The 18,439-nt window shown below is 41.5% G+C and overlaps 1 protein-coding gene across 1 annotated transcript in view; it reads left to right on the top strand.

Annotated features, from left to right (window-relative positions):
* Positions 1-18,439, top strand: part of hydin (HYDIN axonemal central pair apparatus protein) — a 654,146-nt gene that overhangs the window by 576,083 nt on the left and 59,624 nt on the right. The window contains exons 69-73 of the mRNA XM_059651568.1: positions 915-1,149; positions 4,154-4,378; positions 10,746-10,884; positions 13,777-13,942; positions 16,564-16,711. Of these exons, the coding sequence (XP_059507551.1) occupies positions 915-1,149; positions 4,154-4,378; positions 10,746-10,884; positions 13,777-13,942; positions 16,564-16,711 (913 nt within the window). The remainder of the gene's footprint in view (positions 1-914; positions 1,150-4,153; positions 4,379-10,745; positions 10,885-13,776; positions 13,943-16,563; positions 16,712-18,439) is intronic.

Below are 18,439 nucleotides of genomic sequence, written 5' to 3'. Positions count from 1 at the left end.
GGGTCTAGCAGCATAAGGAAACAGGACTGACATCGGAACGCATAGAAAAAGATTTACTAATAATGTTGCCTTTTGAATTTATCTCACTCTGACAGTGAGGCATATTAGTTTCTCTGAGACCTTTGCCCCATAGTTAAAATCGTAGAGCAGAACATTACAATCCTCTACAGGTTTATTGGTAGGAAGCCTGTAAAATTCTTTGAATGCTCTTTCTGGATGCTGGCCTGATCTAGTAACAATGTATTAGGGTCCTTGAGCATTAGAAGGGACAGCCTCACCAGTGCAACCCCAACCTAACGCAGACCTTTCAGAAATCAATTCATGGTATTTTGAGGAGCCCTTTGTGGCTGCACACCAAGTTTAGACTGGTGGAAGAGATCATCAGCAAGGAGGTTTGGTTGGAGGGCAGCGCTTTTGGGTGTTGCATATAGGGGATATGTATCAGCCTGTTAGGCCTTGAGTATGATGAGTAGAGGTGGTAAGTTCCGCCCTCCTGACTTTTTCCTGATTAGGGGTCATAGCATAAAACAGTACAGAAAAAGCCCTTCAGCCCATCAAGTCTATACCTCCAAAAACATACTACTACTACAACAGTGCTGCTTCCCCACAGTCTTGAATGTTATGACATTTAAAGTATTCATCCAAGTAATTTTTAAAGGTTGTGAGGTTATCTATTTGAGATCTTGCCATCTGTAAATGGTTTCTGCAACAATTACTGTGCTTCAAAATAATTAATCATATTCCAAGTGCTGTGAGATGAGACAGTATAAAAGCATTTCTCCCTTTGATTGGTGACATGAAATCAGATTAACATCAAACCAAATGCCTCAGCATTGTGGAATTTTATGATTCACGATGTTGAAATAGTTTGCAGTATTGGGACTCTTCCACGCTATCTCTTCCTGTGTTTGCAGATACAGCTTCAGCAAGCGTGCCAGCTGGACCCTCGACCAGCAAGGGCACTCAGGCCGTCAGCAGATATGACAGTGGCACTGAAAGCATCTCCTCCTGGGATTCCATCGATATTGACAATCCTCCGTTCACAGTGGAGCCATGCAGCGGGGCAATTGCGGCCATGGGAACACAGGAATTCAAAGTCAAGTTTATCCCCTTGGAGGTTGGCGAGTTTGAGGCATCACTCATCTGCAGGTAAAAGGAAACGGATGGTTGAAAGTCACGCAAGGTGACAAGCTTGGGATCCTTAGTAGAGCAATATGATTAACTGCACCCACCTCATCGTTTCTGTTCACAGCCTTCTTCAGCTGGATCTTTGAACTTCAACATTGTTCCCCTAATTGTGGATGAAAAAAGTAAGGTCACATTGGGATGCATTCCAGATTGTATCTACCATACACTACCCCATGTTGCTGATTTTTAATGGTGACAACCATTGCAATGCATGGAGTTCTTCTGTTAAGTGTGAAAAATCTGTCAAGTTAATTGGCCTGTATCATAAATGGGGAGGCTGTCTTATCCCATTCATATGCCTCTGTAAATGCCAAATTCTTATCAGATGTCAGTATTTTTCCAGTACAGATATAGGAAGAGAATAGTTCACACTCCCAGAAAAAATGCATCAAAAAATTTCTATCAGAATTGCCTGGTGATGGGAACCACAGCTGGCATGATTAAGTGGTTTTTGAAATTACATGCCTCTGCATTGCCATGACTGGAAGCTAGTGCGAGCCAACTCAATGCTATAAATAAGTTATCCCTCAGCACATTTCTTAATAATTAATTTCTGCTGTGTAGTTTAAAGTTTGATAATTACTTCCAGTGATAAAAGTGAGCAAAGTTTGACCTGCATAGTCATAATTAATTATTAGGAGATTCAGAAACTGCAGTTTATTTATAGCAACTGCACATTGATGCTGTTCTAATGTGTTTTAAATCTCCCCGTGGCTACGTTTTTCCTGAAAGCCTGTGGCAAGAAGAAGGGCTATAAATTTAAATGGAATCTTTAATGAGGATCGCAGGATTACTTGAATAGTGTGCACCTGCTGATGTTAAGTGTCAGAATAATCACATTCAGTGAGATTCTCAGCACCCACTCTGTCTGCCTCATATACATCTTCTCATTTCAATTTATCTTTCCATCTGTTCTGAAATCACTAGGGTAACAGTTCCACAGATAACTACAGCCCTCTAATTCCTCCCCAACATGATTGTTCTTCCCACATGATCGTGTCAGCCTCTATTGAGCCAAATCAACAGCGGGGAAATCTCCTCATCACGTAGAGTTGTAGATATCTCCAACACTGGAAAGAGTCCTTCGGTCCATTGGCCTGTGCTAGTCAAAACTCTTATTCTAATCCCATTTTCTAGAATTTGGCCCACAGCCTTGTCTACTTTGGCATTACATCTAAATACCTCTTAAATGTAATGAGAGTTTCTCTTTCTACCACCCTTACATGCACTGAGTTCCAGATCCTCACCACCCTCTGGGTGAAAAAGATTTTCCTCATATCTCCTTAAAACTTTTGCCGTTACCTTAAGTCTCTGCTGCCTTCCCATCCTATCACTTTCTCATCCACCAAGGAGAAAGGTATCTTCCTGTGCATGCTGTCTATGCCTCATATATCCCCTCATAATTTTATACAATTCAAACACGTCCCTGTTAATCTCCTCTGCTTTAAAGAAAACAACCACAGTCTGTCCAATCTCTCTTCATACCTGAAATTCTCCAGCCTAGGCAACATTCTGGTAAATCTTCTTCACATCCTCTTCAGTTCTGTCATGTCCCTCCTATACTGTGGATTCCAGGACTGAACACAGTATTCAAGCTGTGGCCTAATCAATATTTCGTACAGTTTCAGCATCATCTCACTGCTTTTAAAGTCTGTGCCTCAGCTAATAAAGGCAAGTAACCCATATACCTTCTTAACCACTTAGTCAACTGGTTCGCGGGTGGCTTAGTCAACTGCCCCAATACTTCAAAGGACCCATTGACAAAGACATCAAGATCCGGCTGATATTCAGTGCTTCCCAGGGTCCCACTATTTATCACATAGGATAGGATAGTGTAGGGGGATGGGCCTGGATTAGCTTACAGGTCAGCGCAACATCGAGGGCTGAAGGGCCTGTTCTGCGCTGTATTGTTCTATGTTCTACATATTTCCTTGCCTTCTTTTTTTATCCTACCAAAGTGCATTACTTCACATTTATCCGATTGAATTCCATTTGCCACTGATCAGCCCATCTGACCAGCTCATCTATATCCTCCTGTAATTTAAGGCAAACAGCAAGGGCCCCAACATTGACCCCTTCGGAATCCCACTGGATACAGGGTTCCAGTCACCAGAATATCCTTTGGACCATTCCTCTCTGCTTCCTACCACTCAGCCAATTCTGTACCCAATTTGCTAAATTTTCTTTGATTCCATGGGGACTTCAGTATCAATCTCCCATGCAGGTTTGCATCAACAGCCTTGCTGAAGTCCAAGTAGATATGTTGAATGCACTATGCCTACATTTAAGCTTCTAGCCAGTGTTTGGATCATGAGATCACCGGGACCTTCTGATCTGTATTGTATGTTGTGTGCATTTTTCTCATTTGTAGTGTCCAGCCACATTTAATATTGTCAGACCCTCACAGTCTGAAAAGAGATGCGGGCACACAGACAGACAGACAGACACAGAGACACACACACACACACACACACACACACACACACACACACACACACACACACACACATAATACATTGACAGAGACAGATGCTCAGTCACTTACAGATATATGCACACTATGTTACACGAATATGAACACACACAGTTAAACAGACACACAGAAAAACAGTCACGCAGACATAGACACGTACAGACGCACATACATTGGCACTCAGAGACTGATATGCAAACGAGACACATACATGCAATCATATTTAGATGCGCAGTCATACATGGACATATGATTAGAGTACAGATTCATGCACATAATCTCACTCAATGACTCACTTTTGCATCCCTGCCTGTCCCTAGACACCCTAATTTTCATGACCATTAATGTCTTATTTCGCAGGAAACTTTGGGGGTGTCAAAACCCACAATAATTAGAGAGAACTTGGTAATTTCCAAATGTTCAACCACATGGGAAAATGGGGAAAGTTATACAATTTTTTTTCATTTTTCTGTTCCTTTTTTTTTCTCTCAGCATACCAAATTTGAAGGAGGGGTTGCAAGGTCAAATGGTAGCTGTGAAGGGCCGCAGTCTCCTCCCATTCTGCCATTTTGAGCTGGAAGACTCCAATTACATCAGCGGAAACAGGCGCAACCCTGAGTTAAGTGGCCCTGGAGGAGCTCCTCCAGGGGTGACCCTTGACCCTAATACACGTGTCATCGAATTCCAAGCTGTGGGAGTGAACACAATCAATAGGAGGTATGCCAGAGTAGCATCAAATTGCATTATTCCGTGAAAACTGATTTCTATGTTTTAAATATATTTAAACTATTATCCTGTTGTCTCTGGGCTAAGGAAATTCAAGGCAGCTTTCTGCCATTGGTATCTGATCATGTTTCCTGCACTCAACCATCTCAGAGGTATATAAGAAGGGCCTTACACAGAATTTCACAGCACGGACAAATCATTAAGCCCAACGAGTCTATACTGGTGTTTATTCTCCTCAAGATACTCTTCTTATTCTGCTTCAACTACCTTTATTAATATATCTTTCTATTCCTTGCCCTGTCTCAATTATTTAACTATCCCTTAAATGCATCTGTTGTATTTATATTGAGAACGCTACGTAGCTCCATGTCCTTATGCCCTTCAGATGGATTTTCTCCTGAATTTCTCCTTTGATCTATTACTGACTCTCTTATATTCGTACACCCTCATTTATGGTTCCTCACAAGCAGTAAAACTGTCTTTGTGTACCCCATCAATTCCCTCCATAATTCTTCTTCTGTTAGGACATTTGTCAGCTTTGTCACTTATAGAAAAGGATCCCCCATCTGTTTGGTCTTTCCCAATAATTTAAAACTGATTTTTAAATATCTGTAATTGACCTGTTTGGACATGTTATAAGGATACAGACCCTTCAGTTCAACCAGTCCATGCTGAACATAATCCCGAACTGAACTAGTCCCACCTGCCTGCTTCTGGCCTATATCCCTCCAAGCCTTTCCTATTCACGTACTTATCCAATTTTTTTTAAATGTTGTAATTGGACTTACATTGACCACTACCTCAGGACATTCATTCCACATGTAAACTACCTTCTATGTGAAATATTTGCCCCCATGGTTTTTTTTAAATCTCTTTTTTCTTACCTTAAATATGTGCTCCCTAATCTTGAAATCCCCAACGTAAGGAAAAGACAACTACCATAAGCTTGAACTATCCTCCTCTTGTTTTATTAGCTTCTATAAGGCCACATCTCAACCACCTACACTCCAGTGAAAAATGTCCCAGCCGATCCACCCGTTTTTTATGACTCAAACCTTCCATAGCCAGCAACACCCTGGCAAATCTTTTCGAACCCTCTCCAGCTTAATAATATTCTTCCTATAACTGGATGACCAGAACTGTTCTAAAAGAGGCCTTACTAATGTATCTAACAATGTACATCTTGAAGTAGGACGTGAACCAGGACTGTATCCCTGTCTCAGATGTGGAACCGCTGCATCTACTCTGTATAACACTGACTTAGGGCTCGGTGGGCTAGCAGATCTTCAGGTTTTTTGAAATCAGAAACTTGCTGTATGGAAATTGCAGTACTCTGTGACAGTGAGACTACATTCAGTGTTGAATAGCTTATTGCCCTTCTGTACATGACTTGTTTATGTCTATACAAAGTGCAATTGTACTTAGTTCCTCCTCTTTGCAAGAAATGCGAGCGGTAGAAATGGGCCCCTTTCAATGAAATTCGTGCTGTCTACACCATCGCACCATTCACTGGAAAGTGCAGACTCCTCAATCCAATTCTGCTGACCTTTCCCCAGAAACTTTTTGTTTCTGTCTTCCCAGTATTTTTTCAGTTTTCTCTTAAAAGTTTTCATGGATTCTGCTTCCAGTTCCTTTTGGATTGGGACAACAAATTTTAGGTGAATTCCAGGATGATCTTAATGTGAGGAGTAATAAGCATTTGATATGAGCACCTGAGAAGGAAATGGAGGCAGGAACCTGAAATTCTTTTGGAAAACCATTCTGAATTACGATAGGGTAAATAAGGCCTCAGTCTGTGTCGGTGAGATAAACAGTGATGAATGGATTTCCTCATCAGTTACGATCACACGACTGCTTGCTTGTCAAATCTCTTCTTTGATTCCGTTCTGGATTAAACCCGTAATTGTGAAGCCACACTGCCACCTGCCAGTAAAGCAAATGCAGCACCGAATGCCCCATCTTGCTTTTCAAATGTGCGAGAAATCTTGCATACAATTGTAACTCTCATTTTAAATTGGCAGATATTCTACACTTTCCTTGGAAGCTGTTTCAATTAAAGATTATCTTGTGAAGGCCAGGTGTTTTCTAATTATAGGGAGGAAATATTTGTGAAGGCAAGTCACCTGAGGCTCTCCCCCCAACCTCCACACCAACCACAACAACATACCTCTGACAGGGTGCTTTTCATTCACAGAACCCTGGAACCAGTCCTAGGCTCAAGCATCTTTATTAATAACATTCCAATCATCAGAAAGTCAGAAGTGAACTAGAACTGCAAGAGACAATTTAAAACTTAAATGTTCTCCCATTTCTCTCAGAGGGTCTTGGGTCTTTTGAGCCCCCTTCCTCAGAGAGCAGTGGAGGCATGTATGTATATTGAATGCTTCAGAGAGATAGTTAACAAGGGACCCAATGGTTATAGAATCTTAGAATCCCTACATTGCAGAAATAGGACATTCAGCCCTTCTGGTCTGCAGCGACCTTCTGGAGAGCATTCCACCAGACCCAATCCCCCACCCTATCCTCACAACCCTGCATTTACCATGGATAACCTACCTAACCTGCACATCCCTGGACACAATAGCACAATTTAGCAGAGCCAATCCGCCTAACCTGCATATCTTTGGACAGTGGAAGGAAACCATAGCACCTGGAGGAAACCACACAGACACAGGGAGAATATGCAAACTCCACACAGATAGTCATCCGATGCTGGATTCGAATCCTTGTCCTTGGCGCCATGAGGCTGCGCAGCTAACCAATGAGCCACCATGCTGTCTTCAGAGGAGGCAAAAATATGGCATTGAGGCCACAATAAGGTCATCCATGATTTTATCAAATGCTGGAGCAAGCACAAGAGACCATATGGTCTATTCATTCTCTTAGCTCTTTTGCTTGCAGAATGTTCAGCACCATGCATGTCTCCTTAGATACTGAAGCAGTCTATATTCAAATGCAGCAAGACTTGGACAATATCCAGGCTTGGTCTTATAAGTGGCAAGTAACAAGTGCTACAAGTGCCAGGCAATGACTATCTCCAACAAATAAGAATCCAAACTCCTGCATTTTCCTTTAATGACATTACTATCACTGAAACTCCCACTATCAACATCCTGCAATTTACCATTGACCATAAAATAAACTGGACCAACAATATTGTCTCAACTCACTGGGTAGTATGCTGTAAATCAAGCTCTGCCTGATTTAAAACCTGTCTTATCTCAGCCTTGAATATACTTAATGACCCAACCTTAAAAGTCCTCTGCGGTAAAGAATTTCACAGATTCGTTACTCTCTGAGACAAAAAAATTTCTCCTCATCACTGCCTTAAATGTGTAACCCCTTACTTTGAAATTATGTCATTTGGTCTTGGACTCCCACAGCGGGGAACAACTCTACATCTATCCATTGAGTCCCTTGAGAATGTTATATTGTTGAGAGAAAGGATGAGAAGACAGTTCAATGGTCTCTGTTCATAGGGGTTGCTGAGATGTTCCTTTGAGCTTGTCAGGTCCAGTTGCTTCTCGATTTCCTGTTACTTTTCTCTGACTTTGCAGAAGGCACAGAATGACTGGTTCACAATTTATAAATTATATGCATTAGTGGTTGAAAGCAATGGGTTACAGCAACTGATGATAGAAAATAAACTGCCTTTCTTTGGCTTCCATTGACCCTTTCACCCATCCCACCATCTTCATTCTGCTTTACTGGTTCCATTATCATGAGGTCCAAAGTCTAATGTTTGGGGAATTTTGGACCTAACCATTCAACGGTTCAAGTACAGGGAATTGTGCTGATGCATGCCCAAAGATAAGTGTGAACAAGTTACTGAGTCCCTGCGTTGCAGTGAAAACTGATCTTTCACAGCTGGGCTCATACTTGCAGCCCCGTGGATGACTTATTCTATAGGAGGATCTGTCCACCTTGTCCAAGTTGCAATGGTCTCAGACAACAATGTTGCTGACACCTAATTCAAACCATCATGACTCGGCATTGTGTACCACCTTGAAAGGCCCTCAAAGACTTCCAGCAGGAATCTTCATCCACTATTTTAGATGACCATGTAAAGGAATAATTGCTCTTCAATTGAAAACAAACACTAGCTTTATTCTCTGGAACAGTTTATCTTGTCACATAGATACTTAAAATGTGCCAGATAATTAGCACTAAACAAATTAAATTGCCAGCATGAAAAATACATTCAGCAGGTGAAAAACAATTCTGGAACAATCAGTGGAAAATGCTGAAAATGCACACTAGGCTACTAAGTATCTGGAAATGGGAGTTGTCTTTAATAATCTAGGTGTTATGATACAGGGTAACCATCAGACTTATTTTTGTATATCTCCAGCATTTTTATATTTATTTCACATTTCCAGTGTTTGCTGACTTTTTATCTGAAATATCAACATTAACTGATTGGGGTGATAAATTATTTTAGAACCTTGATTATTGCCTAAAAATCTGTGTCATATATTTGCAGTTCTTGCTGATATTTAATTTTTAAGTAGGTGAATGTAGTATTAAATCAGAAGTGCTGAGGAATTAGACACTTTTCATTACAGTTATCATGCAGTAACAGCATCAACCTTTCTCAAGTTAGGATCTCCTTTTGACCGGATATGATGGATCAGAATTCCACTCCCAAGGCTATTAGGGGGAGTTGGAATATTTCCAGGTTTGCCACATGCATTTTGGGAAAGTGTGTCTGTCAGATCTGCTTTCTGCTGCATAGGGGACTGGACGGGATGTATGTCAAGTGGAGATGTAGTCAGGCCTGCCAACACTGGGATACAGATTGTAAGCACTCACAGGGTGTCAAGTGCCAGTCAAGTGTTAGTTCTTGTTGCCTGCCCAGCCATTGATTGTCCAACCCCACCAATGATTCACCAAGCCCCACCCATACCAAGTCAAACCCCATCCAGCCCAATGTCAACTCATGCCAGTTCATGGCCATACCCCAATGCACTCTCATACTCTTCAGATCAAAAAAGCACAAATGAATATCCCCAACCTATCTACACCTGATTCCTTTTGACACCAACCCAACCGATACCAGATCTTGCTCCCCATATACCCTTACAGCCCCAAATAAACCTCAAGCCAACTCAGCATCAACCCAATGTCAATCAATGCATTACTCATCACTCAAAGATTCAGATAGTCTGTTTGCTAACTTGATGCATACCTATGCCTCTTGTCCAATCAAATAGGCTTGTGCACATAACCTCATATCAACAACAGCTAATCCGTAATAACCTCTTTGAGCAGCTGCATAAACTGAACATATGACCCCCTCCCCCCAGGATAATTGCTGGTTGTGGAAAATGTGAGATGATGAGACCCCCTGTCAATAGTTATTGTAACAATTTGAACAGATTTTATTTTTCTATTTTTATTTACACAAAGCAAACTTACCTTTTAAAAATTTTAAAAGGCCTGGTTGAGTTTTTATTCACCTCTCACTGATAAAGGTTTTCTTAATTTTAAAGGTTTGGAATTTAAATAAGCCCCGCCACACTCACAATCCTGGCAAAAATGCAATCTGGTGGAATTGAGAGTGAGACTCCTGAATGTGGGACCGCCCACCATTGTTAAAACTTCTTGAGTCTCCACAACTCCTTGAAAATCCAGCTCAAAATTCTTCTATTTGCCATGTTAACACTGCTGCATTTCTGATTTTAAAAGATGAGAAAGAAAGATTTGTGTTTGTACAACAGTCTCCGTAAACACCAGACAAATGAAAATGTTGCACAATCACTGAAATACTTTGAAAGGGCATAGTCACTGTTGTAACAAAGAACAAAAAAAAGCAGTACAGAACATGAATCGGCCCTTCAGCCCAGCAAAACTATGTTGACACATGATGCCTTACTAAACTAAAAGAATTTTTCCTTTTCCTTCTACACTGTGTATATCCCTGTATTCCCCTCCTATTCATACATCTATCGAGATGCCTCTTAAACATTGCTATTATATCCACCTCCTCCACCTCTGGCAGCGCATTCCAAACACTTACCATCCTCTGCATAAAACAATCTGTCTCTCACATCTCCTTTTACCTTAAACCTACGGCATCAAGTAATTGGTATTTCTGTGCTGGAAACAAAACTGTCCATGCCTCTCACAATTTTGTAATAGAAAATACCAATGTCTAACTCATGGTTTTCATCCAGTGTCATGTTGTAGCCATCTGTTTAAATAGTAACATCAACTTCTTCATGTTGATTAGCAGGCTGGAGCAGGGCTAATTATTATATTGGTGCTGAATTATACTGTATATCACATGAACAGTTGATAAAGTGGTCACTGTTAATTACTGTTCACAATGAAATAAATACCTATTTATTCTTCTTAGGTCCTTTTACATACTGAATCCAACAAATACTGACTACTCCTTCCAGTGGGTGTCTGAAAGTGCACCGAATGTACGGGTGCAGCCAGCGTTCTTCTGCCTGACAGAGAAAGGATATATAGCAGCAGGGAAGAAGACTGAGGTTGGTTCAGACACGAATATTATTCTGTGTGTGCACATGTTTATATAGCACCTTTAATATAGCTGAGCATCATAAGGTACTTCTAAGATGCAGAAATCAGAAAATGTTTAACATCAAGCCTCGAAAGGAAATATTAGGACAGGTGAGAGGCGAGGAAGTGCTAGACAAATTAGAAATGAAAATTAGATGAACGCAGATATCTTGTCTTTTATTGCTGGAGGAGGTTAGTGACATGGAAGGATGAAGCCCGGTGATAGATGGATTTGAACACAAGTATAAGAATGCTCAATTCAAGGTACTGTTGGAGAGGAAGCCATTGTACAACAGTGAGAGCATGGGCAATATTTACATATAGAAAATACAGAAACCAGGAGCAGGAATAGGCCATTGGTCTTTTGGGTCTGCACTGCTATTTAACATGGTCATGGCTGATCCTCTATCTCAGTGCCATGTTCCTGTTTTCTCTCCACACCCTCCACTGCCTTTAAAATCTAAAAGTGTATCCATCTGTGTCATGAATCTATTCACTGATGTGGCCTCCACAGCCTTCTGTGGTAGAGAATTCCATAGGTTCAGTGAGTGAAGAAAGTTTTCTTCATCTTAATTCTTCATGACCTACCTGTATCAGTTATTGAACTGAAAGTAAAAAATGCTGGCGATCACAGTAGGTCAGGCAGCACCCACGGAGAGGAAGAAAGCTATCCTTTTGAGTCTAAATGACTCTTCATCGGAGCTAAAGCTTGCTTTCTCTCTTGTATCTGTTATCCCTAGTTCTAGACTCCTCAATCAGTGGAAACATCTTGTCTGTTCGTCCCTCTTAGCATTGTATGTATTTCAATCAGATCCCTTCCCTCAACCCATTCTTCAAATATTCTCCAAAGAATACAGCCTCAGTAAAACCATTCTGTCCTCATGGGGCAGTCCTGCTATCCCTGGTATCAGCCTTGTGAATCTCCACTGCATTCCCTCTGTATGGCATGTATATACTTTTTTTAGGTAGTGACACCAGAATTGTACACTGTACTCCAGGTGTAGCCTCACCAAGACCTAGTATAACATCCCCATTTCTGGACTCAAATCCTCTTGCAATGAAGACCAATGTAGTATTTGTCTTCCTAATTGCTTGCTGCACATGCCTGTCTACTTTCATTAAAAAGTACTTGGCGCAAATTTGGATATGAGCAGCAGAGCTTGAGATGAACAGAAGTTTACTGAAGGTGGGAGGTAGGTAGGAACAGGGTAGGAATAGGAGATTTTCTAGCAGTAGCTAAAGTTTGGATGTGTGCTTCAGCAGCAGATGTTTCACGATGTGGGCAGTCAAACTCAGCATGTTACAGACAAAAATGATTCTGGTCAATGGAAATAGAATTGGTCCTTCTCAGTATTTTCCAGTCTATCGATTGGAAATTAAACTGAGCTGCCCCTGATGGCGCAGTGCCTTCACTAACGTTGAATCACTGAGACCGATAAAGCCCCAGGTCCCAAAATATACCAAGCTGGGCTAAAATTGAGGATGTCCCACCTTATCTCCTCCAGGATCACATCGGAAAAGCAATAGTTGAGATGAGAAAGGGAGGACTGCTCCAGGAGGAATCCCTTCAAGGAGAGGTCACTAACAGACAATCAGTCAGGAGCAGAAATCCAACTCAGGGGTACTAACACCAATTGCAGCATCTTTTAGCCACTTTTAAGATTGGCTAAATCAGCCCATTTGTCACACTACCATCTGTCATAGGGAAAATGATTGATGATATTATCAAAAATCAGGACTATACTGGGGCATTTAGGTTAATTCAACATAGTTCAAGGATTTGGGAGAGAGAAACCACGTTTAAGCAATCTATCAGAGTTCTTTGAGGAGGTGATAAGGATAAAGGGGAACTGGTGGATTGGATTTTCAGAAGGTAAAAATGTAATGAAGTGTCACATCAAAGTTAGTGCAGAAAATAAAAGTTCACGATTGACTGGCTAACAAAAAGCAGAAATTAGGCATCAATGAATCTTCTCAGGTTTGCAAACTCTAACAGGTGGTATGTCGCAGGAGTCAGTGTAGATCGACTGGGATCTCAACTGTTTACAATTTATGTAAATGACTTGGACGAGAGGATGGAAGTATGGTTGCCAGATTTTCTGATTCTACAAGGATAAGTAGAAATGTAATTTGAGAAGAGGACACAAGTAAGCTACAAAAAGATAGGTCAAGTCAGTAGGCACAGATCCGGCAATTGGAGTATACAGCGGAAAAATGTGAAGTGTGGATGACGTGTACATTACATTACATGGTTACTAAATGAGCCACCAGAGGGAGAGTGAGTACTAATTTTTTTTATTAATGAAACCCATTGTACAGTCCACTGTTTGAAAGAGTCATTAAATAAACCTAATGTTACTAGACTTGCTGTTTAGTAAACCGAGCCTACAAATTGGCTTCAGATCAGCTCATATCACAGCCAGGATCATGGTAAAGAAAACCCACAAAATGCCTAGTTGTGGTAATTACTAACTACTTCTAATTTGTAAGGATGCACTTTAATCTGTAATACAATATTAAAATCTCTGCAGTGGTTTATATGTAATCAGGGACTGCACAGTAACTGATTTATTTGTAGTCTTCCCGCGTGGGAGAAATATGTTAAGTCTCAGAAATGAGAATTAGATACAGTAAATAACTATAATGATGGTAGTTCTAATAGCAGCAAGGAAATGTCTTGCCTGACTTTAAAATCCTATGCAAAGTCATGTTCAACATCTTTCTGCTTCTACTTTTATCCTCTAAACCTGCAGCATGATGTTTTTGATGTTGCACGTTAAAAGAGATGTCAGCAGAGATGGTATATGTCAACCCATCACATCACTGTGGATCTTGCATTAATCACTTGCCCGTCTCCTCAGGTCAGCTTTCAGTTTGTGCCTCATCAGCTGAACATCAATGAATCATTCTGGAGCTTCATCATTCCAGAACAAAATATCACCGTGCCATTCCTGTTATGCGGCAATACAAAAGAGCCCATGGTCTCCTTTGACCGCTCCCACATCAACTACAAATTTGTGCTATTAGGTACGTGTTTGAATTTTTTTTACTTAATTTGGTGGAATTTTCTTCTGCCTAGAAGTGATGCTCATGGTGGCAGATAGAGTAAGTGGCTCAAGGGCACAACTGTCCCCTCCCCACCACTTCCGAAATTAAGTTGTTGGTTAGAAGGCCTGTGGTTGAACATGGTCATGAAGTGTGAGGTGATACATTTTGGTCAAAAGAACACTGAAAGACAATATAAAATAGGAACACAGGAATTAGGAGCCGGAGTAGGGAATTCAGTCTCTTGGGCCCGGTGTGCTATTTAATGTGATCATGGCTGATCTTAATGTCTCAACAACACATTCCTAACTTCTCCCATAGACCTTTCTCTAGCCTTTCATCAGAAACATATCTATTTCATTCTTGAATCTGTACATTGATGCTGCTTCCGCTGCACTCTGGGGCAGTGAGTTCCATAGATTCACAATTGTCTGAGATTAGTAGTTTCTCCACATCTCAGTTTTGCACTGACCTCCTGACACTCGATACCTACCACATCTTGTTTGAGATTATCCCACGGTGGGGAACATCTATTCCACGTCCACCTTATCAATCCCCATTAGCATTTTATATACCACAATCAGATCTCCCCTCATTGTTCTGAACTCCAGCGAGTAAAAGCCAAAGTTATCAACCGCTCCTCGTATGACAGCCCTTTCACCCCTGGAATCAATCTGGTGAACCTTCCCTGAACTGCGTCTAGTGCCACTGCATTCTCCCTTAATTAAGGAGACCAAAACTGGGCACAATACTCCAGGTGTAGTCTCATCGAGACATTTTATAATTGTAACAACACTTTTTTACTTTTATAATCCAGCCCTTTTGCAATACATGCCAGGATTCCATTTGCCTTTCTTCCCATAATCTGCCCTGAGGGGTGGCACGGTGGCTCCGTGGTTAGCACTGCTGCCTCATAGCAACAGGGACCCATGTTCGATTCCACCCTTGGGTGACTGTGCAAACTCCACACAGACATTCTCCCTGTGTCTGCATGGGTTTCCTCCAGGTGCCTTGTTTTCCTCCCACAGTCCAAAGACATGCAGGCTAGCTGATTTGGCCATGCTAAGTTGTTCAGGGATGTGTAGATTATGTAGGTTTGGAGAATGAGTCTGGATGGGATGTTCTGAGAGTCAGTATGGACTTGCTGGGCCAAAGGGCCTGTTTCCACACTGTACGGATCCTGTGATTCTACATACCCACTTTTTGTAATTTGTGCACAAGCACAGCAGACACATAGGAACACCACTACCTTCAAGTTCCCCTCCAAGCCATTCACCATCCTGACTTGGAAATATATCACTGTTCGTTCATTGTCGCTGGGTGAAAATGCTGGAATTCCCTCCCTGTAATGGCATTGTGGGTCAACCCACAGCAGGTGGACTGTAGCATTCATGAAGGCAACTCACCACCATCTGGTGACGGACAACCAAGAACCCTCAATAAATGCTGGCACAGCCAATGATGCCCACATCTCACAAATGAATAAAAAAATGCACAAAGTCACCTAGATCCCACTGCTTTGAATCTGCTTCCCATTGAAATAGTAATTTGCCTTTTTACTTTTCGGGCCAAAATTGATAATCTTGCACTTATCCACATTAAACTCCATCTGTTAGCTTTGGCCAATTCCTAGCCAATCAATATCCACCTGTACACTGTTTGTCTCCTTATCACAGCCTGCTTTCCCACTTATTTTACTATCAACTGTAAATTTTGTTATGTTATATTGTCACCCTGCTCACAGATTATTTGTATGGGTTGTAAGTAGTGGAGGTCGAGAATGAACCCTGTGGCACCCCACTAGTTACAGTTTGCCATCCAGAGAAGGATCCATTTATCCCACCCCTCTGCCTTCTGTCAGAGGTTTTCAAAATCATGAGTGAGCTGGATAGTGTAGATAGGGAGAAACTGTTCTTATTCATAAGAGGAACAAGAAGAGGAGGGTGTAGATTTAAAGTGATCTGAAAAAGAGGCAATGGCGATATGAGAAAAAAGCTCTTACATTCAGAGTAGTTAGGTTCTGAAATGAACTGCCTGGAAATGCGATGGAGGCAGGTCCAAATGAAGCATTCAAGAGGGTATTGGATAATCATTTAGATAGGAATAGTGTTTGAAACTATAGGAAAAAATACAAGGGTTTGGCACTAGGAAGTGATGCTCATTTGAAGAGTCGCCACAGGCACGATGGGCTGAATGGCCACCTTCTGTGCTGTAACACACCTGCAACTCTGTTATTCTGATTTGCTGCACTTAAGGCCCTTACATGGTCAGTCAACAACCAGCTTTCCTGACAGGCAGGGTGAGGCAGCCTATGGAAAACTGGTCTCAGTTTGTTCCAAGCTGGGGGCCAAAGGCTAGCCCTGAAAACCTACTGAAAGCAAAAGATATGGGAAAGTGAGAATGATTAACAAATAAATACCAACCAGGTGTATGCATTAACATCCATGCCACATGCAGAGTATTGAAAGTATTTAGTACATTGTTTTCAATGACGAGAAAACTCCTCACACATCAGCTTGAATTCTGCAATACATGTCTGGATCACAACAGTATGAACTGGCCGCAGCTGCCAGCACCAATGCTGTTCCTTGTGTTACCCACAGGATACAAAGCACATGAGACTGTCAACATGATTAACAATGAGGCAAGCCCACTGAGCTTCCATTTCAGAAAGGAGACACTACATTCTGAGGGATACATTTGCAAACTTCTTGTGGAGCCCATGGAGGGCATTGTTCTTCCTTACAATAGGTAAGAAAATCAGCCAGAAATCAAACCCCAGTTAGTGGCTCAATGAGTTTCAATGTTGATGCTGTCAGTAGTGGAACATTCATTACCCATGAAGGTCATTGTGTATGATCTTCATTACCCATTACTTGTGAAGGTCTGTGTATAATTATCAGAACATGCTAGTCTATGGCTAAACTAGAAATGCTCAAATTTTTTGGCCTCTTTAGGATCGTACCTTGTTGTTCAGGATAGCGCTGAGTGTCATTTGTTCAGCCTTGACCAAGAGAATTCTCTTGCTATTTTCCATGAATGTTGCTGAGCCAGTTCCCCCAAGTGACCTTCCATTACTTACCCTCATCCATTCATATTGTTGAGTCTGCACAAGTGGTACATGACTTGAGTTGTTTTAGCTGGGACCCCTCAATGGCTCAGTGATGGCATTGCCATCTCTAAGTCCCAAGGTTGTGTATTCATGTTTAGAACAAAGAGCAAAGAAAAATACAGCACAGGAACAGGCCCTTCAGCTCTCCAAGCCAGTGTCGATCGAGGTCCTCTGTCTAAACCTGTCATCTATTTTCTAACGGTCTGCATCCCTTTGCTCCCTGCCCATCCATGTACCTGCCCAAATACATCTTAAAAGATACTATCGTGTCTGTGTCTACCACCTCCGTTGGCAATGCATTCCAGGCACCCACCATCCTCTGCGTAAAGAACTTTCCACGCATATCACCCTGAAACTTTTCTCCTCTCACTTTGAACTCATGACCGCTAGTAATTGAGTCCCACACTCTGGGGAAAAGCTTTTTGCTATCCACCCTGTCTATACCTCTCATGATTTTGTAGACCTCAATCAGGTCCCCCCTCAATCTCCGTCTTTCTAATGAAAATAATCCTAATCTACTCAACCTTTCTTCGTAGCTAGCACCCTCCATACCAGGCAACATCCTGGTGAACCTCCTCTGCACCCTCTCCAAAGCATCCACATCCTTTTGGTAATGTGGCGACCAGAACTGTACACAGTGCTCGAAATGTGGTCAAACCAAAGTCTTATACAACTCTAACATGACCTGCCAACTCTTGTACTCAATACCCCGTCCGATAAAGGAAAGCATGCGTATGCCTTCTTGAGCATTCTATTGACCTGTGTTGCCACCTTCAGGGAACAATGGACCTGAACTGATTTTACTTAGAAACCTGAGCATACAACCTAGGTTGACAGCCCTGTACAGTAATAAGAGAGCGTTTTTTTTTTTAATTGGTCCTGCTGAAGCTGCTCCTATAGCACTAATTCAATGCACAGCATAGACTTTCTATCTGATGTTCCAGTCAATAATTCTTCCTAAGCCAATATTTAAATTACACAGCCATATATTTCACCACTCTTTTGGTGCTTTGCTTCCTCCTCCAAATAATATATTGCCTCAGCTGAACCATACCCAGCTACACTGAACACAGTTAGGACCTGTACACAGCACTGAGATGGGTGACATTTTATAGCTTTTCCAGCAACTTTGTTTTTGTTCGACTTTTTATAGCATTTTAATGAAATGTTTGCCCTCAGTATTGGGGAAGATTACAGCTTTTACAAATGTAAGTTTGAAATTTTTAATCTTTCTGCTTGATGAAGCCACTTGGACTCAACTGTAGGCAGCACCCACACAGTAGCTGAATCCACCAGCTTATAAAATTAGTGATGAAAGGCAAGTGAATTACAGAAACAAAACAAGGCCAAGGCAAAGGTGTCCAGCA

This window comes from Stegostoma tigrinum, chromosome 16, assembly GCF_030684315.1.
Source record: "Stegostoma tigrinum isolate sSteTig4 chromosome 16, sSteTig4.hap1, whole genome shotgun sequence".
NCBI lineage: Eukaryota > Metazoa > Chordata > Chondrichthyes > Orectolobiformes > Stegostomatidae > Stegostoma > Stegostoma tigrinum.
The sequence above is the reverse complement of the archived record's forward strand: the minus strand, read 5'-3'. Positions and strand labels throughout refer to the sequence as shown.